The 22,578-nt window shown below is 47.8% G+C and overlaps 1 protein-coding gene across 5 annotated transcripts in view; it reads left to right on the forward strand.

Moving 5' to 3' along the window:
* The window catches only part of ZNF638 (zinc finger protein 638), a 497,682-nt gene that overhangs the window by 333,935 nt on the left and 141,169 nt on the right, over positions 1 to 22,578 (forward strand). For all 5 annotated transcript variants that reach the window (XM_029594449.1, XM_029594439.1, XM_029594458.1 and 2 more), the window contains exons 17-19: positions 4,822 to 4,959; positions 5,825 to 5,950; positions 18,209 to 18,246. In XM_029594449.1, the coding sequence (XP_029450309.1) occupies positions 4,822 to 4,959; positions 5,825 to 5,950; positions 18,209 to 18,246 (302 nt within the window). The remainder of the gene's footprint in view (positions 1 to 4,821; positions 4,960 to 5,824; positions 5,951 to 18,208; positions 18,247 to 22,578) is intronic.

Genomic DNA, 22,578 nt, shown 5'->3' on the forward strand with positions numbered 1-22,578 from the left:
GAAATATTTTATTGGTGTTTAAAAAATTTTCAAAATTATTAAAAATTCTCCAATGTTTGGATGTTCCATTATTTTGAAAGATTTATTATATTCTAGTTTTAGAATTATTTTATATTTCTCGAAGATGTATAAATAGAAATCTGGAGACAAAAACTGAACTGGAAACAGCAAGAAGCCAAACTCTGTATGCAGTGCAACAATACAAAAACATTAGCTTTATGGTCATTTTATTATGTATTGGGTGAGGGGTCTGTCCGTGTTCTGCGTGTGTGAACCAGCTTGTAGTTTCTGTGTAGGGATCTATAGCAGCTTGGCTTGTTGTGTTTTCCTAATAGGAGGTGTATTGGTATTTAGGGCCTGGTGTAATTTTTGCAGTGCTGCCTTTTCATAGGTAGGGTTGTTACTGTTTGAGTTCCATAATGCAGGTGTAACTTTGTGAGCATTAGTTTGTGTACATTATTGCAGATCCTGGAAGTCTGTTAGGTGCTATATTTCTGTTTGCACAGAATGCACAGTGGCTTTTTTGGGTTTCCATTCCAGTTTCTGTTTCCATATTTGTAATTTGTGGTCTTTCTGTATTTGGTGAAGCTCAATTCTATGTATGTGACCGAGGTGAAGTATTTTACTAGCATGTAGGCATTTGTATCAATATTATTTGTTCTGTTTTCTCAATAGAAAATACATTTGTGGTAAATTACTGTTTTTTCATAAGGAGGGCTATTGCTCCTGGTAGGCGAGAGTATTTATGTTGCTGTTACTGAGATGATGCCAGAAATATCTTTTTTGTATGGTAAATTGAACGGGAAATATCCCAGTTCTGTTCTGTAGCCATTCTTGGGGGGTCAGGGTGGATCCTGTAAATACAGAATATATGTTTACATTTAGCCCCGTGACAATCGTGTGAGAACCATCTGTCAGGTGTGTCCCAACAGAAAAAAGGTTGAGAACCACTGCTTTAAAGGATCTCTCTTGTTCGGAAGCAAATTGGAGAAGTTATTCAGCAAGTGGAGCGAATCCCCAATGCCTCGGCTACTGGAAGATAGGAGTAAAAGATCTCAGCACCCCTCCCCAGAAGAACCAAGGGCAGAGGCTCACAGCGCTTTAGACCCTACAGGAACTCGCAGTTTCAGGCACCTTGTCCCTCCAGATGGTCCCAGCCCTTTCGGAACCGACAGACCAAGAGGGGAGCAGGCCCGTGGGCAGGCACCGGCCGTGCTCCACAATGAGAATGGCCGACCCATCCACAGGAAGAGGAGATAGGGGGTCAACTTGCCCTCTCCTACCAAAAATGGGTCGAGATTACATCGGACAAATGGGTACTAAACATCATTCAAGAAGGTTACTCTCTTGAATTCCGCAGCATCCCTCGAGACAAATTTATTATGTCACTCTGCCACTCCCACACCAAGAGATTGGCAGTAGAAACCACTCTAACAAGGCTACTCAGTTTGAAGGCAATAACTCCGGTTCCCACGCCTCAACAACATACGGGATGCTATTCCATCTATTTTATCGTTTCCAAGAAGGAAGGATCATTCCGGCTCATCTTGGATCTCAAGAACCTCTACCTTCATCTGCGGGTACTACACTTCCGCATGGAAACTCTTCGCTCCGTAATAATGGCAGTATAACCGGGAGAGTTCTTAACCTCCCTGGACAAAAGCCTACCTTCGCATCAGTCTGTCAGGATCACCAGCGCTTCCTGCACTTTGCGATACTGGGTCACCGTTACCAGTTCTGAGTGCTACTCTTCGGCCTAGCAACCGCCCCCAGAACTTTCACCAAAGTCATGGTGGTCATGGCGACAACACTGAGGAAGGAAGGGATCTTAGTACACCCTTACCTGGACGACTGGCTGATCAGGGCAAAGTCTTCAGAAGAGAGCCGGCAGGTGACCAGCAGAGTCAAGAGCCTGCTGCAGGCTCAAAAAAACCACTCTGCGTTCTGTGCAAACAGAAATATAGCACCTAACAGACTTCCAGGATCTGCAATAATGTACACAAACTAATGCTCACAAAGTTACACCTGCATTATGGAACTCTGGTCGTGAACACGGGCAAGAGCAGTCTGCAGACTAGAGTACCTGGGGGCCTGTTTCGACACCAAACAGAACAAAGTCTTCCTCCCTCCTCCAAGGAGAAGGAAACTGATGGAACAATTACGTCTATTGATGACCAATGCACACCCTAAGGTATGGGACTACTTTCAAGTCCTCGGCCTCATGGCATCAACCTTGGAGGTCATCCTGTGGGCAAGGGCCCATATGCGACCGCTCCAGCACTCCTTACTGTCACGATGGAACCCACTGTCCCAAGACTACTCAATTCGCCTCCAACTACCAGCAGAGATATGTTCTCAGCTCAGTGGTGGCCACAGGAAGACCACCTAAGCAGAGGAGTAAGCTTATCCCCACCGAACTGGACCTTGCTCACCACGGATGCGAGCCTGTGAGGGTGGGGGGAGCCCACTGTCAGGAACTGACAGCCCAGGGACAGTGGAACAAGGAAGAGACGGAATAGAACATAAACCGCCTAGAAGCTCAAGCAGTCAGACTTGCGTGCCTGCGATTCAGCCACAGACTCCGAGGCAAAGCGATTCGAGTAATGTCAGACAAAGCGGCAACAGTTGCTTACATCAACCATCAGGGAGGAACCAGGAGCCAGCAAGTGTCTCTGGAGATAGAAACTTTCATGCCATGGGCGGAAATAAACCTACAAGGGATCTCTGCCTCACACATCACAGGAAAAGACAACGTCTCAGCAGACTTCCTCAGCAGAAAGATCCTGGACCCGGGAGAATGGTTGCTGTTGGTCACAGCCTTCCAACTGATAGTAAATCGCTGGGGCCTCCCAGCCATGGATCTACTGGCTACCCGTTTCAGTGCCCAAGTCCCCAGGTTCTTCAGCTGCAGACGAGAGCCATGCTCCCAATAGATCAACGCTCTCGTCCAGACCAGGCCAGAGAAAACTTACTGTACACCTTCCCCCCCCCATGGCCACTACTGGGCAATGTCATCCGCAAAATAGAACATCACAGTGGATTAGTTCTACTAGTGGCGCTGGATTGGCCAAGATGACCATGGTACGCAGACATGTAAAGACTCCTTGTAGGGAACCCTCTGTGCCTACCTCCAAACAGGGGCCTTCTCCAACAGGGCCCTGTTTGGAGGTAGGTCCTGTTCGAAGATCAGTCTCGATTCTCTCTTATGGTCTGGCCCTTGAGGAGACTCACCTGAAGAAGCATGGTTACTCAAAGGCCGTGATTGACACCCTGCTCCGAGTGCACAAGTTCTCCACACCCCTGTCATACACACGGATCTGGAGAGTATTCAAAGCCTGGTGCGAGGACTGCGGGATACTCCCGTGGACAGCCAAGATTCCCATGGTTCTGGAGTTCCTACAGGACAGTATGAAGAAGGGGTTGTCTCTCAACTCCTTCAAGGTCCAAGTAGTCGCACTGTCCTGCTTCAGAGCCGAAGTGGACGGTATCCGGCTATCAACCCATCCGGATTTGTCCCGCTTCCTGAAAGGGGTGAAACAACTCCGACCACCCCTAAAGTGGCCGGTGTCTCTATGGAATCTCAATTTAGTATTAGACATCCTAGCTAGGGCTTCCTTCAGACCAACTCACGGTCTGTCACTACGTCTCTTAACATTGAAGTCTGTATTTCTGGTGGCAATATGTTCAGCTCGTCGCATCTCAGAACTACAGGCATTATCCTGTCTGGGACCATTCCTTAGGTTCACGCCTGGAACCATACAGCTGCACACTGTCCCCTCCTTCCTACCGAAAGTTTCCGAGTTTCACTTGAACCAAACAATCTCACTACTATCTCCAGATGAACATAAGGACTCTGAAGACTCACGCCTTCACCATCTAAATGTCGGCAGACTCCTAGTGCGGTACCTGGAAAGATCGGAATCTGTGCACATAACGGATCGCTTGTTTGTTCTTCACAGCGGGAAGAAACAAGGCGAAGAGGCCTCATGGGCGACATAGCCCGCTAGATCAAGGAAGTAATCAAGGCAGCCTATATAGAGGCAGGGAAGCCCTTACCACTACAGGTTAAGGCTCATTCTAGAGGGCACAGGCAGTTTCTTGGGCAGAAACCAAACTACTGTCGCCCGCCGAGATCTGTCAGGTGGCAGCGTAGTCCTCCATACACACCTTCTCCAGGTTATACCGCATGGATGTTCAAGCCCGAGAAGACACAGTCTTCGCAAGGGCAGTATTAAGTGGGCCACGGGCAGCCTCCCGCCCTGTCCGGGAGTAGCTTTTGTACATCCCACTGGTCCTGAGTCCATCTGGCTACACATTAGGAAATGGAGAAATTACTTACCTGGTAATTTCGTTTTTCCTTAGTGTAGACAGATGGACTCAACATCCCACCCACGGCTGCCCCAGAAAAGGAAACCCTTGGATAGCAAACCTCGAAACTAAGCAAATACAGGTAAGCCACGGCCTACCCATAGTTCAAGACACCCACAGTTTGTCCGGTGTCGGCGTTAATTGGTTGAGTGCACTGGCGGTCTCCAGTTTGGAAATTTGTTGAACCAGTTCAAGTTTTAATCAAGTTTAATTTAATTATATAAACAAAGATATATCCACAATGGCTTTTCAAAGAGAAAACTGAAGAGCTATGGTTACTGCAGGGGTATATCTAGAGTGACGTCTGCTTTGAAATCTGACTCCATCTCCCATCTGCTAGCAGAAGAGCACAATACCCACTGGTCCTGGGTCCATCTGTCTACACTAAGGAAAACAAAATTATCAGGTAATTAATTTCTCCAATTAAAATTCTATTTTTTACCTCGATTGTAGGAACAGCCAGATATTCACGAACAGTTTGTACATATCCGCAACTTACCTGCTGAGCAATATACTGAATTTCAACTGGTTTGTATGGGACTTCGATTTGGAAAAGTAGACAACTATGTGGTACTGAAAAATAAGAGAAAGGTATATTTTATTAATTAGTGTTGAGAGAAAATATTCTATAGCTATCTTTGGTCAGATTTACTGTTTTTTTTATGAATTGTTTACTTGACTTTTAAATGGAGCCACATGTAAACAGGCTTTCATTTGTAGGGTGTGTTTAAATGATTTTTTCTTTAGGTTTATTTAAGTTCACTATTAATGTCATTTATTTTATTGTCGTGTTTTTTGGTAAGGCCCATTTAGCTGTTTTTTGATTCCTAATTTGAATGTGTAAATTAAATCTGTGGTTCCCAAAGAGTAGCTTCAAGACCCCTGAGGGTTCCTTCTTTGATTATAAGGAGGATTTTCCTTGTAAAGATGCCATCTCTGCTTAGAAAGAAGCTTGGCTGGAAGCTGAGATAACAGTAATAATTCTGTACCCCCAATTAATGGAGGAAATGACATTTGTATGCCACCAGTCAATTTGAAGTGAAGGTTCTGTATTGATCTGTGCCTGAGCAGGGTATTGTGACTTTGCATCATTAATCTGAGCAGAAGCTCTTATGCAAGTACTACAATCAAGCATAGGCGAAGATAACATGATACTGGGATTGAGTGCATGCTTTGCTAAAAGCAAAGAATTATATAGCCTCAAAGTGAAATGTAATCAAATTCTTTGTGGCATGGCACATTGTATTAGTGAATTGGTATTTTTATGCCTTTGTGATGGAAGATTGCATGGAATGAGAAGAAAAGCTTGTCAATATTTTTACAAACTGCTACTGATCAGGATATTAAAAGAATTGTATAATGGATGTGATTCTTTTCCCCAATTGACTGAGATGATATATGATTGTAGTAAATAGTTTGTGGTGTATATTTTTAATATATTTTCTGCATTTTTTAGGCAATTCTTCAACTAGATAGTCCTAAAGCTGCTAAAACAATGGTCAACTTTTTAAAACAGTATCCTGTCTATATGAGTGATCACAAGCTGAAATGCACCTTATCACCAAAGAGAAAACTTTTACCGGTAAGAAATTTGAGACAGTTTATGCCTGAGTATGGGATGGAGAATGATTTGGGTTTAGAACCTTAAATTACAGTTCCCTGTATGTACCCGGGTCAGTCCAATAAAACAAATCGGAAGGCGGTCCCACGTAGCCAAGGCAAAAACAACAATGAGATAACCTTATGCAGTGGAAAGATTTATTATTTGTATTACAGAGCCCGACTCTGGCCGAGTTTCGCCAATTAAGGCTGCATCAGGGGATGACTTCTGATGTCAAATAGAACTACATAGGTAGATTCTTTTGTCAGCTTTCAATCTTAATCCTGTGATTAAGGTCCTCGTATCGCTAAAAATTTTTAGCGATACGAGGACCTGTCCCGATGCTTTTGAGATGATACGCATCGATCTGTTCTTTGCCTTGTTCAATACAATTTTAAGAGTGACACGTTGACAGACCGTGAAGTGGAGAATAACTATATGCAGGATTAAGGGTGCATGGTGGTTCTGTGTTCTGTTGAGATTTTTTTCTAGGTGTGCAAATGTTCTTACAGCTGTTAGATGGGAGCAAAGAGAATGTGAAAACTGTATCTGTTTCTCCATGGACAAGCAGAATGAAGTCAATCCCATTTGTGATGGCGCCATTGACAGTGCACTAGCTTTACTAGAAGGCACTTTGCACATAATTGGTTGCTCCCATACCTGAATGCACGCCACAAAGCTCCTTCAGTCTTTTATCTGTTTAATGAATTGAACGTGCCAGATCAGTCTAGACGAGTGGGGTTTATGCATCTCTACCAGCAGATGGAGGCAGAGAACAAAACTTTGAGGCACTGCTACATAATTGAGAGTGCCACCTGCAGTCCCTCTGTATTTCTCTGTCTTCAGCAGATGGTAGAGGAGCAAAAATGCAGTCTGGAATTTTCAAGAAATTAAAGGAATGAGAAGATTTCAGTTCCCCGATGTGTGAGGATCCTTTGTGGGCCATCCGTCAGGTAGAGCAGGGCGAATAGGAGGTTGGTGATCCCTTGGGTAGCTCTGCCCTTATCTTCGGGGTGGGGAGGTGATAGCTGATGGTTCTGGTTCCCTCATCCCCCTGGGTCCCTGTTGCCTGCCTGGACTTAGCCAGAGAAGTATTTCAGTTTTTTTCATCCCCTTCTGTCTTTTTAATTAAGTTAAAAAAAAAAAAAAATTGAAATTAAACAGGAGGAGAAAATCTTTAAGCTGTGCTCCAGCAGCTGACTTCAGTTTTCACAGCTGGCAGGCAGCTTGATGTGAGTGGGGCCGAATAGCCATGCATCAGGGTCGGTGGGGCTGGTTCAGCACCTGGATAATGTCACCTGCAGAACTCACAGGCAGAGTTTATTTTTAGGCTGCTTTTTGTTGGCATGGCACCTCCCGCGCTGCGCGGGACAGTTTTCCGCTGCTGAGGCTCAAGGCGCTCTTGCCTTGATTAGGCTGCATTTTGCGGAGAATGTCTCTGGAGGTACAGAGACATCCACGGGCACCCCGGGGGGGGTGGGGAGGGGGAACGAACCAGCTACCATTTTTTGTGTACACGTGCTTGGAGCCAGGTGGCTGCTGTTCCAGGGTCTCAGGACTCCCCTCCCACGCTTTTTCCTGCAGAACACCCTGTGCCGGTGGCAGGGCACAGGGGGACTCTGATCCGGACCCTTCGTCTTCCAATTCAGAAACTCTCTCCAGATTTTGTCCTTTTGATGCATAAGGCCTATTTGGCCAGGAAGCGAACTGGTACCAAGAGGCCTTTGGCTAAAAAGTCCTGGCTGACGAAGAAGCCTAAGCAGGCGGAGTCCGGAGGTTTTCTGAGGCTTTTGGGCCTCAAGGGGTGGATGAAGATACATCTGATGAGATTCCCAGATCAGGCACAGGGAGGTCTGGTGGATCCAGGTAGGGACCCTGTTGGCACATTGCTGGATCCATTGCAGGATTGGGATCAGGATCCTGTCAGTGCTGTGGGGGATCCTATGCAGGATCCGGACTGGTATGATCCTCGCATGGTCTGTTTGTTCCACAGGGAAGAATTGGGTCCGTTGATCCCCCAGGTTCTGGAAGAGCTGGGGGTTAAGGTCACTCAGGAAGAATAGGACATTGAAGGGGTGAACCCCAGTCCCTCTAGGATTGCAAGGACCCTCTAAGGCTTTCCTGTTACCGAAGATGGTGAAGAAGTTGGTGGATCGGGAGTGGGAATCTCCCGAAGCGGGCTTGAAGGTAGCCAGGGCTGTGGCCAAATTATATCGCTTGCTGGAGCAGACCCTGGAGTGGTGGAAAATTCCAAAGGTGGATGTGGTGGTGTCCATGGTTGCCAACGAAGACTACTAAGTTTCAATGTAAAGCCCTGTTGGCTACTTATTGTTCTATGGAAACCGATGTGATGTTTTCTTAACGAATGTCGGTATAAAAAAACTTTCAAATAAATAAACAAATAATACCATTCTGGTGGCGTGTGCAGCGGCTTTGAAGGGCATTCAGGATCGGAAGCTGAAAATCCTCCTTAAAGGCTGTTTGAAGTTTCGGCTCTGAGCCTGTGTGCAGCGGTTTGCGGCAGTCTGATGCAGAGAGCCTGTTTGTGCTAGGTTCAGAGGGAGCACGATGGGTCACGACCTTGGGGATGGTGCAAACAGAAGAATTTCAACTTCCTTTACTGTTGCTGTAGGATGCCAGGTCCAGTCTTCTGGGGTGGCTGTCTCAGCGCAATCTGGAGAAAGGGATGGATCTGGAAGTGCTCGACTGGGTGTTGGTGCCCACAGATGCCAGTCTCTCGATCTGGGGGGCGATTTGTTAGAGCTCAGGGCAATAAAAAAAACTCCCTGATAGCATTCCAATCATGGATATAGGAGAAGTCAGTAATGATCCATACAGACAATCAGGTAGCGATGTTCTATATAAACAAGTAAGGAGAATCCAGTTCCTTGATACTTTGCAAGGAAGCAGTTCATATATGGGAATGGGGTGGAACACAACAAGATCTTCCTTCAAGCATCCTACCTGCCGGGCCTTGCAAATACAAGAGCGGACAAACTCAGCAGAGTTTTCCACCCACACGATTGGTTACTGAAGCAAACGGGAGCAGACAAGATCTTCGCAAACTGGGTACTCCAGAGATAGACCTATTTGCATCAGAAGAGAATCTGAAAGTGGAGGTTTTGCTCTTTTTTCCCCAGCATACACAGGACATCACAGGATGCTTTCCTAATTCCATGGGGGACCGCCCTTCTATACGCCTTCCCTCCCATACCACTAATCTCTCACACAATCCAAAAGCTCCTGCATGGCCAAGACAACCATGGTATGCATATCTTCTTCATCTTTCAGTCAATCCTCCAATACCACTGCCCAAAGACCCTTTTCTCCTTTCACAGGACGGAGGGGGTCTGATTCACCCCATGCAGTCCTCCCTTCACTTGACGGCGTGGAGATTAAACGGCAAATATTAAGCTCACTGAATCTCTCCCTAAACATAGCAGAGGTTCTTATTGCATCAAGAAAACCTTCCACCTGAAAAAATTATGCTTTCAAATGGAAAAAATATTCAAATTGGTGCAACCACAGAAGAATTGATGCCTTTTCTTGTCCTCCGAAGACACTATTAACCTATCTGCACAGCTTGTCCCTCAGTGCTATAGCACTGAGGGACAAGCTGATGGAGCAGCTTATCACGGAGTACAGCTGCTCCATCTCTTCTCATCCTTTAATTTCCAAATTTATGAAGGGCTTACTTCGCCTGAAACCACCCATTAGAAAACCAATAGTTCCATGGGACATTAATCTAGTTCTTGAACCATTAATGAATCCTCTGTTTGAACCCATGTCCTCCTCTTTACTGAAATTGCTAACTTGGAAAGTTCTCTTCTTAGTAGCCATTACTTCAGCGAGAAGAGTAAGTGAACTACAGGCACTAGTAATAAATTTCCCATATCTACAGTTTCATCACAATAAGGTCGTACTACAAACTCACCCTTCCTTTTGTACCACAGGTGGTGTCCGCTTTTCACTTAAATGATACAATCTCCTTACCAGTTTTTTGCCCACCACATTCTGACAACCGATAGAAACTTCTTCATACCTTGGACTATAAGAGAGCTTTAGCCTATTACAAAAACAGAACTGATTCAGACATTCTTCTCAATTGTTTATTTCCTTCAACCCAAACAACCCAGGTCAGCCAGTATCAAAAAGGATGCTTTCTAATTGGCTGATGGCTTGTATACAATTCTGTTACTCTAAACCAGGGGTGGGCAAGTCCGGTCCTCGAGGGCTGCAAACCAGTCGGGTTTTCAGGATACCCTTAATGAATATGCATGAAGTCTCTCTCATGCATATTCATTAAGGATATCCTGAAAACCTGACTGGTTTGCAGCCCTCGAGGACCGGAATTGCCCACCCCTGCTCTAAACAGTCAATACCTCTTACCTCTCCAGTTAAAGCTCACCAAATCAGGGCAATTGCAGCTTCCATAGCGCATATCCAGGGAGTGCCTATCCAAGACATTTGCAGGGCAGCAACCTGGTCTTCCATTCACACATTTACTTCACACTACTGCCTTGATCAACAATCTGCATCAGATTCCTCATTAGGATCTGCAATTCTACAAATTGTTTTGAAGCCTTGATGGCTGTCCACGTTCCATAGGTTGCAAAAAAAAAAAAAAAAAATCATTGATTTGAATATCATCTTTGCAATCTATGAGCTTGGGACTCCCACGATGCATGGCTAAATGCCCTGCTTATCGACGGAAAAAAGCAAGTTTGCTTTCCATAGATAGCAGGGAATTTAGCCATGCATTCCCTCCTGCCTCCCTGGACAGCCATCCTTCATATCAACACCTACACCAGCACATAGCTTAGAAAACCAACTGAGAAGAAGCTCGAGGAGCATGGGAAGCCGAGGTCATGCACACTTCAAAGCTCTTCGAGCTAAGAGAGTAAGCTCTGCCTCGTGACATCACAGATGACGTCACCCACGATGCATGGCTAAATTCCCTATCTACAGAAAACACCGTTTACAGTAAGCAAACTTGTTTTTCCCTTCAGATTTAGTAATGACATAACCTATTTAATGTGTTCCAAAATGTCCCCAATATGACAGTGAAAGCGGCTGCTGCCGTCTCTTCATAGTGTTAGTTTGAGGCCATGCAAATCAACATCTTAACACTGCCACTTTTCACTAATTCCCTTGCATAAAGAAGCAGTGTTATGTGTGAAAGTGATAGTTCTCAACACCAAGCATCAATCTCCAGTGTTGAAACATCAATGGAACCATCTCACTGCTTGAGGACTTTGATATAGAGATCATCTGCCCTCCTAAGAGAATCAGATGCCAGGATATCCTATCAGTGCCTACTGCATTGATTTGTGAATCAGATGATTGATGTTAATGCACTGTGATGTCAGTGCTATAAACATCTAACATGCTTCCTAATTTGCATATCCCATCTCTTGTTTCTTTGAGACCAAGATCTCCTTTGGTGACTCAGAAAAATATTCTGGCCTGTATAGCTAGTGTTGACTGTTTTTTTCAGGTAGTATTCAAAAAGAATCTGGACAAGTTTAGTTCAGGATTTTATTGTAAGACATCTAGCTAACAATCACATGGACTTATGGCCCAAAGCATTAGTATGTCCTTGTCCATCTACCTTGGTACCCATAGAACCTGATGTACAGACCCATTGCATGGAGTCTGAGATTTTGCCACAGGCTAATAGACTTTGATCCTGTCCACTACAGGAGGTAGCTCTTAGAAGTAGATCAACTTGTTTTCTTTGACACCCTGCAGCAGTGTTTCCCAACCTTTTCATGCCTAAGGCATGCTTAAATCAAAAAAATGGTGTACCAACCACCACAGAGCTGGCAGTGTAGACAGGGAGAAGACTTATAAGGCTAAACAAGAGTCAGGAAAGCACTCAAAGCCGCCCCCCCCCCCCCCCAGCTTCTATTCCAAATTTTAAAACAAAAGAGATGGGCTAAGACATACATGAACCCATCACAATGGACTATCTCCTATCTACAAGTACGTGGAAGTTGGTATGGCGCAGGTAGCTGGCTGTTATCTTGGCTGCTGCATGCAGTTGCCAAAACTTCTGCTCCTAACACTGAAAGTATGACAAATCCAGTGCTCAGTGAACGCTGTCTGTGCCTCACTCAGCTTAGGGATAAGACTCAAAGATGAGGAAATACTGCATGCAGTGTGTGCACTGCACAAAGTGTGTCACGGCTACCTATGCCCTGCATTTTGTCTATTAATTACCATACTCCACAGCTCATGCTATAGCTAGGAAGAAGAGGCATGCGTGACTTTGTGTTCTCTGAAAAGGAGTTCCTACATGTTTAGTGCTCATGTTGCTGTGACATTCTGAGCATCGCAGTGGTAACATTTCTTAAAGTTGAATAAAATTTGACTGGTTCACTGATTTCCAACTGAAGACAGCCAGTGCACTCAACCGATTAACGCCAACACCGGACAACTGTAGGTGTCTTGAAATAGGGGTAGACTGTGGCTTACCCGTATTTGCTTAGTCTCTAGGTTTCCTACCCGAGGTTCTCCCTTTTCTGGGACAGCTGGTTGAGTGCACTGGCGGTTTCCAGTTGGAAATCACTGAACCAGTCAAATTTTATTCAACTTTAAGCAAGTTATTTAAGCAAAGATATATCCACATTGGCTTTTCAAAGAGAATACTGAGGAAGTGAGGTCAGTGCAGGGGTATATGTACCCAGGATGACGTCAGTTTGAAATCTGACTCCATCTACTAGCAGAAGAGCACAATACCCATTGGTCCTGAATCCATCTGCCTACACTAAGGAAAACAAAATTATCAGGTAAGTAATTTCTCCATAATCAACTTGAAGGTGGCCAGCAAATTTTGTATCATCCAGCAGGTTCTGTTTTTTTAAGGGGCTTAAGAATCTAGCGTTGGATGCCTTCTCAGTCTATCACTATCACTGGCAGCAAGTACTTTGAAGTTGAAGGAAAATCAGGGAACCAAGACACTTATAAATCCTTCCTACCCAGGCAAAGGCTTTGCTTTTTCCTTCAAGTATCCATATGGGATCCAGTCTGACTGAAGCTGGTTCCAACCCTGGTAATACAAAATCAGGGTATCTTGACTCATCCAACCATCACTTCTCTAGCGCTAACAGTTTGTATGTTAAAAGGAAAATATTCAGCTGTTCATATCTCAGGTGCTTCTGGTGTCAAAAAAAAAATACAGTCCACTGGTTTATTTGTGGAAGAGGTTTACTATTTGGTGTACAAGCAGAGGTAAGAACATAAGAACATGCCATACTGGGTCAGACCAAGGGTCCATCAAGCCCAGCATCCTGTTTCCAACAGTGGCCAATCCAGGCCATAAGAACCTGGCAAGTACCCACAAACTAAGTCAAAGGTTTTTGCCTCTTCTGTACCAAAATTGCTAGATTATCTACTCTCTTGGAATCTGGTTCCCAGACCAGGCTCCATCCAGGAAAGTCACCCATTTGTGAGGACTAAAATCCTGCTGTCCTTGGAGAACACCTGTTAATGGGTAAACAATTCTGCTTTATCTGAGCATGGCACTGTCTATTTAAATAGGCTCTAACATGCAAACACATGCTAATGAGCACATTACTACCCTAAACTATGCTAATCAAATAATGTGGCTTGCTGAAGAATTTGCAAGACACATAATTTGACTAGAAATTAGCTACAATGCAGGTAGCTTGCTCATGAAAACGCTCCCTCCAAAGACCCTGGGGGTCTGCTTATTGCCTGTTCTCCACCCCCCAACTGCTCTTGCAGGCAGCCTGTCATTGTAAATGATGTTTAAAAACAAAAAAACCCCACTTCTTAAAGGTACAGCAAAACCCCATCCCCCAACCCCACCCCCTCACAAGGAAAACTGTCCCCAGGAGGTTGGGACTACACCCCTAGACTCCCTTCCCCTTTTTAGTGGTGCCCCCCCCCCCCCCCCCCCCCCCCCCCGATTTCCCTTTCCAATTATATACAGTGGCGGTCTGGTGGACTCTCAGACCCACCCTGTTCCCAACCCCCATCTTCTCTTGTTTGAAATGTCATTGGTGATCCAGTGGGGGGCCTGGAGCACCCCATAAGCTCTGGGACCATGAGGTAGCTATTTTCCAAAATGGTGCCGCCTAGCCTTTGCAAGCCGTGCCATGTTGAACATGGATGCCACTCGGGCACAGAACCTAGGGGCACTCTGATCCCCCACTGGATCACCAATGACTACATTACAAATGGGAGGGTGGGAATTGGGGATAGGATCAGGGTCCACTAGATAAGTAGCATTTCTTTTTATTTGTGTGTGTGTGGGGAAGGCCACTAGATCACTATGGCTCTTGGTTTTCCTAAAAAAAAGTGGAAGGGGTCCAGAGGGGTTAGGTTGAGGATCCCAGCCTTCTGAGGCCAGATTTTCTTGTGAAGGAGCAAGATGAGGGCTGCACTTCACTGAACCTTTAAAGACTTTTTTTAAAAAAATTATTTATGATGGATTGCCTGAAAGGATGGCGAGGTGGATGGGATAAGGAGTCTAGGCAGTTCTCACAGGACAAGCAGGATGGTTGTCCTCACAAATGGGTGACATCGAGGATGGAGCCCACCACGGAAAACTTCTGTCAAAGTTTAACAGAACTTTGACTGGCCCCTACTGGGCATGCCCAGCAAGGCACTGACCCTGCAGCCAGCAGGGGTCTCCCTTCAGTCTTCTTTTTTCCGCGCAGCAGTTGCCACGCGGTGAAAGGAGCTCTCTAACCACGTTCCTGACAGGAATTTGGAAATTAATTTCCTAAGAAAATTTGCCCCTCAGGGGTCTCCCTTCGACAAATTTTTTAGTCATCTTGCTCCCTCTGTTGCAAAAGGGGGATTGGCTGTGCTCTCTCGACCTCAAGGACGCTTATACCCACATTGCGATAACACCATCTCATCGCAAGTATCTGCGTTTTCTGATAGGCCACGACCATTATCAATACCGGGTACTACCTTTCGGGCTGGCATCTGCTCCACGAGTCTTTACCAAATGTCTCGTAGTAGTAGCAGCATTTCTCAGGAAGGAAGGTGTCCACGTCTACCCCTATCTGGACGATTGGCTAATCAGGGCCTCCACCCCTCAAATTGCGCAATCCTCCCTAAAGTTGACAATTCACACACTCCTCTCCTTAGGGTTTCTTGTCAATTACGAGAAATCTTGCTTGGTCCCATCTCAGACCTTATCCTTCATTGGAGCAGACTTGGACACCTTACAAGCAAAAGCCTACCTTCCACTTCAACGAGTCCAAACTCTCATGTCCCTAGCTCGCCAGCTCCAGTCTCAACACACTGCCACAGCTCGCCAATTCCTCATCCTCCTAGGACACATGGCATCCTCGGTTCAAGTTACTCCCTTGACCCGACTAGCCATGAGAGTAACGCAATGGACTCTGCGACACCAATGGATTCAAGCTTTTCAGACTCTGTCCTACATCGTCACAGTTACACAAGCGCTACGCCTGTCTTTAACCTGGTGGACGACTCAAGTCAATCTCCTTCAGGGCTTACCCTTTCTCCTACCAGATCCACAGGTAATCCTAACCACCGATGCTTCCCACATCGGTTGGGGAGCCCATGTGGACGAATTACAAACCCAAGGGTTGTGGTCGCCAGAGGAAGCCGAACACCAGATAAATTTCTTGGAACTTCGAGCAATTCGCTACGCGCTCAGAACCTTCAAAGATCATCTATCCAATCAGATAATCTTGATCCAGACGGACAACCAAGTGGCCATGTGGTACATAAACAAGCAGGGAGGCACAGGCTCCTTCCTTCTGTGTCAGGAAGCTGCGCAGATTTGGGCAGAAGCCCTCTCCCATTCCATGTACCTCAAGGCCACTTACTTGCCGGGAGTAGACAATGTATTGGCAGACCAGCTGAGCCGTGTCTTCAAGCCACACGAGTGGTCACTCGATCCTCTGGTAGTGACCTCTCTGTTTCACAAGTGGGGTTTTCCCCGCATAGACCTCTTTGCGTCCCCTCAGAACCACAAAGTGGAAGATTACTGCTCTCTCATTCGGAGCCAACACTCTCAGCCGAGGGATGCCTTCTCCCTCAAGTGGACGACAGGTCTGCTTTATGCATTCCCTCCACTTCCTCTTCTGTCGAGGACTCTCGTGAAGCTACGCCAGGACAGGGGAACCATGATCCTGATAGCACCCCACTGACCACGCCAAGTGTGGTTTCCCATACTCCAGGATCTCTCCATCCGCAGGCACATCCCTCTGGGAACGGATCCGCATCTGCTCACTCAAAACGACGGATGCCTCCTCCATCCCAACCTCCAAGCCTTGTCCCTGACGGCATGGATGTTGAAAGGTTAGTCCTTCAGCCTTTTAACCTTTCGGATTCAGTTTCTCGTGTCCTGATCGCTTCACGAAAGCCCTCCACCAGAAGATCCTATTCATATAAATGGAAAAGGTACACATCATGGTGCACTTCTCAGTCCCTTGATCCCCTTTCCTGTCCAATCTCTAAGTTCTTGGACTATTTATGGCACCTATCAGAATCCGGTCTAAAGACCTCTTCCATTAGGATGCATGTCAGTGCGGTAGCCGCCTTCCATGAAGGTATAGAAGGTGTCCCTATTTCGGTACAACCCCTGGTGACACGCTTTCTTAAAGGCTTGCTCCATCTGAAGCCACCCTTACGTCCTCCGGCCCCATCTTGGGACCTTAATCTGGTTCTTGGTCGTCTAATGAAACCACCTTTCGAACCTCTGCACTCCTGTGAATTGAAGTATCTCACATGGAAAGTATTATTCCTATTGGCTATCACTTCAGCTCGCAGGGTTAGTGAGTTACAGGCCTTAGTCACCTATCCGCCTTACACTAAACTCCTGCAAGACAAGGCGGTACTCCGCACTCACCCTAAATTTTTACCTAAGGTAGTTTCTGAGTTTCATATCAATCAATCCATCATACTACCTATCTTTTTTCCCAGGCCCCATTCCAACTCTGGGGAACAGACTCTGCATACCCTGGACTGTAAACGAGCTCTAGCGTTTTATCTAGACCGTACAGTTGCTCACAGGAAGAGCACTCAATTGTTTGTCTCCTTCCATCCTAACAAGTTGGGACAACCTGTGGGTAAGCAGGCTCTTTCCTCCTGGTTGGCGGACTGCATTTCTTTTTGCTATCAGCAAGCTGGCATTCCTTTTCAAGACCGTGTAAAAGCACACTCTGTGAGGGCCATGGCGACTTCAGTGGCACACCTTCGATCGGTGCCGCTTCCTGACATTTGTAAAGCTGCAACCTGGAGTTCTCTCCATACCTTTGCAGCCCATTATTGTCTGGACAAAGCTGGAAGACAGGACTCCATCTTCGGCCAATCTGTCTTGCGTAACCTTTTTCCAACATGATGTACCAACACCCTTCCACCTTCCCGGTAGGGTGCGGATGCCCTTTACCAAATTCCACCCCAGTTGTTGTGCCTGTTGCACGTCGTTGGGTGCATTTGGTACAAGTCAGGACATCCTCAGCTCGGTACTCACCCATTTGTGAGGACAACCATCCTGCTTGTCCTGTGAGAAAGCAAATGTTGCTTACCTGATGTAACAGGTGTTCTCACAGGACAGCAGGATGTTAGTCCTCACGAAACCCGCCCGCCACCCCGCGGTGTTGGGTTCGTTTTATTTTTACTTTTTTAGGCACTGCCTGTAGCTTTGAAAATCAGACTGAAGGGAGACCCCTGCTGGCTGCAGGGTCAGTGCCTTGCTGGGCATGCCCAGTAGGGGCCAGTCAAAGTTCTGTTAAACTTTGACAGAAGTTTTCCGTGGTGGGCTCCATCCTCGATGTCACCCATTTGTGAGGACTAACATCCTGCTGTCCTGTGAGAACACCTGTTACATCAGGTAAGCAACATTTGCTATACCTGGGGGTTTTGGGGGGTGGGGTTTCTTAGGGCCAAGTGGCCCCTTTAAGTAATGGCTGCCCCACAGTCCCCGGCCTCTACGTGTTTTTGTGGGGGCTTTTGGTGCTATGATGTCTTTCTCTGCAGCAAACTGCCACATGGAAAAGTACTATTGGGAGTCCCAAAATGGCAGGGTAATTTCAATGATTTGCATTTGTACTGTACTCTGTTCTTGTGTGGCACCATGGGAGTAAGATGTTCTGAACTTCAAACCCTCTAAGGAAAGGGGAATTAATCCATTTTTATATGAAAAGGATGTTTTGTGGAGGACAAGCAATTTGTCAGTCACACATCAAATGTTAAATGTCTTAGTTTAACTAAGATTTTTATTTGTAGGGTGAAAAATTGACAGATGATGAAACTGATGACGAAAGGTACGTGGGGAATTTGTTTGCTTTTTATTGGTGTTTTGATAGTTTAATCTACAAACTGCTGTAAGACTCTGAAGGTCCCTCAAAACCCTTAAATTATAATGTCTTATAGAAAAACTAAAATATGTCCACAAAATATCAGAAAACTAGTGTTTTTAATCAGTAAAAAAAAAATTGTATTGCATATAGTTTGTGTAATATTTTATATTTCATGTTTATGGTTATTGATACTTCAAAATGGAAGTGATGTAGATATTTATCTCTGTGGAAAAGCAGGAATGTAATTGACACGTAAGTGGGCGGCGACAACCAAAAGCACTGAGATGGTATGGTGAAACATGGGTTTTGCATGCTCTGTAGTTTATTCTACTGTGTGACACTTTTTTCCCAGTGAGATCACTTCCTCTTTGCTGGCCTTCAGAGGTGGTATTTAACCTCTGCACTATAGTTCACACAAAAACTTTGGATGCTGCCTTGACTTAGAATGAGGCTTGGACAGCATACATATCCCAGCATCTATGAGGAAGTTGTAATTCTGAAAAGCTTTACAGTGCCTTTGGCTAGAAAGCTACTACTAATCAAAAAAGCCATCATTCAGGGACCATTAGTACTTTGTGCACTGAATGACTCTGCAGACAGAACTAGCCCAGAAGGTGCTAGAACTCTCTAGTCTCTGAGCACAGAGGGAGCAGATCTCTGTGCTGTGGCCCTGTTCAAGTCATGTGAACAGTCTTTCTCCTAACCTCCTCGGGCACTATTTAAGTAGTGGAAAATGTTTAGCCAACTTTTAATCTTTGTTTCCCTGTACGTACCAGGATCAGTCCAGACACCTGGGTTGTGACTCCACACCAGCAGATGGAGACAGAGCAAAACTTGTCGGGCACTCCTACATATAGTAAGGCGCCACCCACAGCTCGTCAGTCTTACTCTGTCTCCAGCAGATGGGGCAGGTCCACCCACAGTCTCTGGTGATCCTGGTTAGTGGTTAGCTAGTCAGGGGAGTTTTGAAAAAAAAAAAAATAATAATATTAATAATAATAAAAGGAAAGTTAATCCGCTGGGAGAGAGGTTTTTATTTTCGTGGTCAGTTCGGGGTCCTGGAAGCCTCCCAGGGGGGTTGCGAGGTTCTGAGGGGACCACCCCCCCTGGTTGAGGCCGCTGCTGGGGTTGAGGACCCGGCCTATCTGGCAGCAGCGTCGGGGTTGACACCGGGGAGCCCGGTTCACTCACCCCCGCTGGAGAAGAAGGATCAGGACCAGGGCCAGCGGCAGGTTGTAAAAAAAAAAAAAAAAACTGTGTTAGTTTTATTTTCTGTTGCGGCGGTCCGTCCTCACTTGCGGTTCGTCAAAGGGGGGGGACGCCGTTTGCTTGTGTTTTCGCCGCTGATTTCGCTGTTTTGTGAAATTTATTTTTGCTGTGCTAGTTCTTGTCCCGGCCGCGGGCGGTAGCAAGCAGGCGCATGCCGCGAGGAGCCTCTTGTCGCGCGTGCGGCTCGGCGCGCTCGCGGGTCTCCCGTTCGGGCATGTGTGCGCCCGGCCGCTGCGCAATGTTTCGGCCGCCGCGCAATGTTTCGGCCTCAGGTGGCAGCGATGATCCGTTCCCGCTGAGCGCGGGAACGGCGGCCATTTTGGCATCGGTGCGCGATGCCACAAGGAGAGCGGCGGGGGAGGCCATTTTGCCTCCCGCGCTTTCACCACAGCAGCGAGCCCCCGGGGGGACCGGATTCGCCGGACTGTCGGAGCCTGGAGGAGGCCGCCACAGATTCTGAGGCCTCCTTGTCTTCAGATTTTGCAGGCTTGCTGCATAAAATCTTAAAATATAAGAAATCTAGGAAGAAGCGGAGAAGACATGGGGGCTCGGGCATACTGTTGCAGCCGCGGAAGAAGAGGGCGGGGGAGGGTCCTCGGAGGCCCGTGGACCCGCCTGGAGACCGCCGGCCGCTGCGGGGAGTCCCTCAGGACACCGAATCTGACTCGTCCTCAGCAGCGGAGCAGGAACTGGACGGGGAGGTCCCGGGGGGCTCCGGAGCTCCCGTCACTGGCGAGGGGGCGCATCCTGGCAACGCTAAAGGAGCGCCAGCGGTGGAAGGTGACGATCCTAAAGTGGTTCGCCTGTTTAGGAAGGAGGAGCTGGCACCTCTGATCCCGGCTATTCTGCTGGAGGTAGGAGTGGATGCCCCGCCGGTGGGCTCTAAACCAGACGCCAAAATGGATCCGGTGCTCCTGGGCCTCACGGGGCCGGCAGTGGTTTTTCCATTCCACTTCTCAGCGACCGACATCCTGTTCCGGGAATGGGATACCCCGGACTTGGGCCTGAAGGTCAGTAAAGCTATGGACAAGCTCTACCCGTTGCCAGAGGATGCGCTGGAGCTCCTTCGATTTCCCAGGGTGGATGCAGCGGTTTCCGCTGTGATGAAACGCTCCACGATTCCGGTCACGGGAGCTACGGCCCTACGAAATATCCAGGATAAGGAAACTGGAGGTACAGCTTAAGAAGGTGTTTGAGGCTTCGGCCCTGGGGGTCTGCGCGGCTATTGGCAGTAACTTTGCGTTGAGAGCGGGCTTGCGCTGGGCTCAGGTGCTTCAGGCTAATGCTGGCCTATCGGGAGCAGAGTCGGCGCAGGCGGATCACCTGGAGGCAGTGATCGCGTATAGTGCGGATGCCATGCATGACCTTCTACGGACGTCGGCCAGGGCCATGGTCTCGGCGGTGTCAGCGCGCCGGCTTCTCTGGCTCAGAAGTTGGGCAGCGGATGGGTCCTCGAAGGCTCATCTAGGGTCCCTTCCGTTCAAAGGGAAGTTACTGTTCGGTAAGGAGTTGGACGACTTGATGCAGTCGCTCGGTGAGAACAGGGTTTTCAAGCTGCCTGAGGACAGGCACCGAAACCGGACATCGTTCTCCGGTAGGGCCCGGTTCCGGGGGCCAAGAAAGTCCCGGCCGCAGAGATCATCGGGGCCCTCGTATCGGGTCGGCTCGGGATCCTCAAGGCCTCCGGCATGGTCTCAGTCTTTTCGTGGGAGAACGGGGAATGGACCAGAATAACCACGGACCAATGGGTCCTCGACGTGATAAGACACGGCTACGCTTTAGATTTTGCACGTATCCCTGTGGACAAGTTTTTGATCTCGCCTTGCAAGGGGAGCAGCAAACAGGCGGCAGTCCGGGATACCCTGGATCGGCTAGAAGGCCTAGGGGCGATAGTGCCCGTACCACAGGGGCAGCTCCGACGAGGGCGGTACTCCATTTATTTCATCGTGCCAAAGAAGGAGGGTACTTTCAGACCCATACTCTACCTGAAAGGGGTCAACAAATGCCTTCGCGTTCCACGCTTCAAATTGGAGATGATTCGGTCGGTGGTCGCAGGGGTGCGTCCGGGCGCATTCCTGGCATCATTAGACCTCACGGAGGCGTACCTTCACATCGGCATTCAGCCGGCCCATCAGCGGTTCCTGCGCTTCTGTATCCTGGGCAAGCACTATCAGTTCAAAGCGCTCCCCTTCGGCCTCGCCACCGCTCCAAGGACGTTTACGAAGGTCATGGTGGTGGTCGCCGCCGCGCTCCGGGAGGGATTACTGGTACATCCCTACCTAGACGATTGGCTCATCCGGGCCAAGACGGGAGTCCAATGCCGCCAGGCGGTCGACAGAGTCCTGCAACTCTTGCGCTCACTCGGTTGGGTGGTCAATCTGTCCAAGAGCCGACTGGTTCCCACCCAGCAGCTACAGTACCTGGGAGCACTGTTCGACACGAAGCAGGGCAGAGTGTTTCTGTCCCAGGAGCGGGTGTGCAAGCTTCAGGGTTAAGTGTGCCGGTTGTTGGCCCTGCGGTGCCCTCAGGTCTGCGATCATCTGGTGTTGGGGTCGATGGCGTCCACGCTGGCATTGGTGCCCTGGGCTTTTGCGCATCTACGGCCATTGCAATCCGCATTGCTCTCCCGCTGGCGGCCAGTGTCAGAGGATTTTCACCTGCCACTTCCCCTATCGGATCAGGCGAGGTCCAGCCTACTGTGGTGGCTCAGTTCCGACAATCTGAAGCGCGGAGTTTCCCTGATTATGCCCGCCTGAATGGTAGTCACGACGGATGCCAGTCTTTTCGGCTGGGGGGCGGTGTGCCTGGGACACTCGGTGCAAGGACAGTGGTCCAAGGCTCAGTCACAGTGGTCCATCAATTGCTTGGAGACCAGAGTGGTCTTACTGGCACTGCAGGCTTTTCTTCCATTGATCCGGGGGGAAAGCGGTCAGAGTATTGTCGGACAACGCGACCACGGTGGCGTACATCAATCGCCAAGGAGGAACAAGGAGCCGATCTGTCGCGGAGCAGATGCGGCAACTGATG

The sequence above is a fragment of the Rhinatrema bivittatum genome, chromosome 1, assembly GCF_901001135.1.
Source record: "Rhinatrema bivittatum chromosome 1, aRhiBiv1.1, whole genome shotgun sequence".
NCBI classification, from domain to species: domain Eukaryota; kingdom Metazoa; phylum Chordata; class Amphibia; order Gymnophiona; family Rhinatrematidae; genus Rhinatrema; species Rhinatrema bivittatum.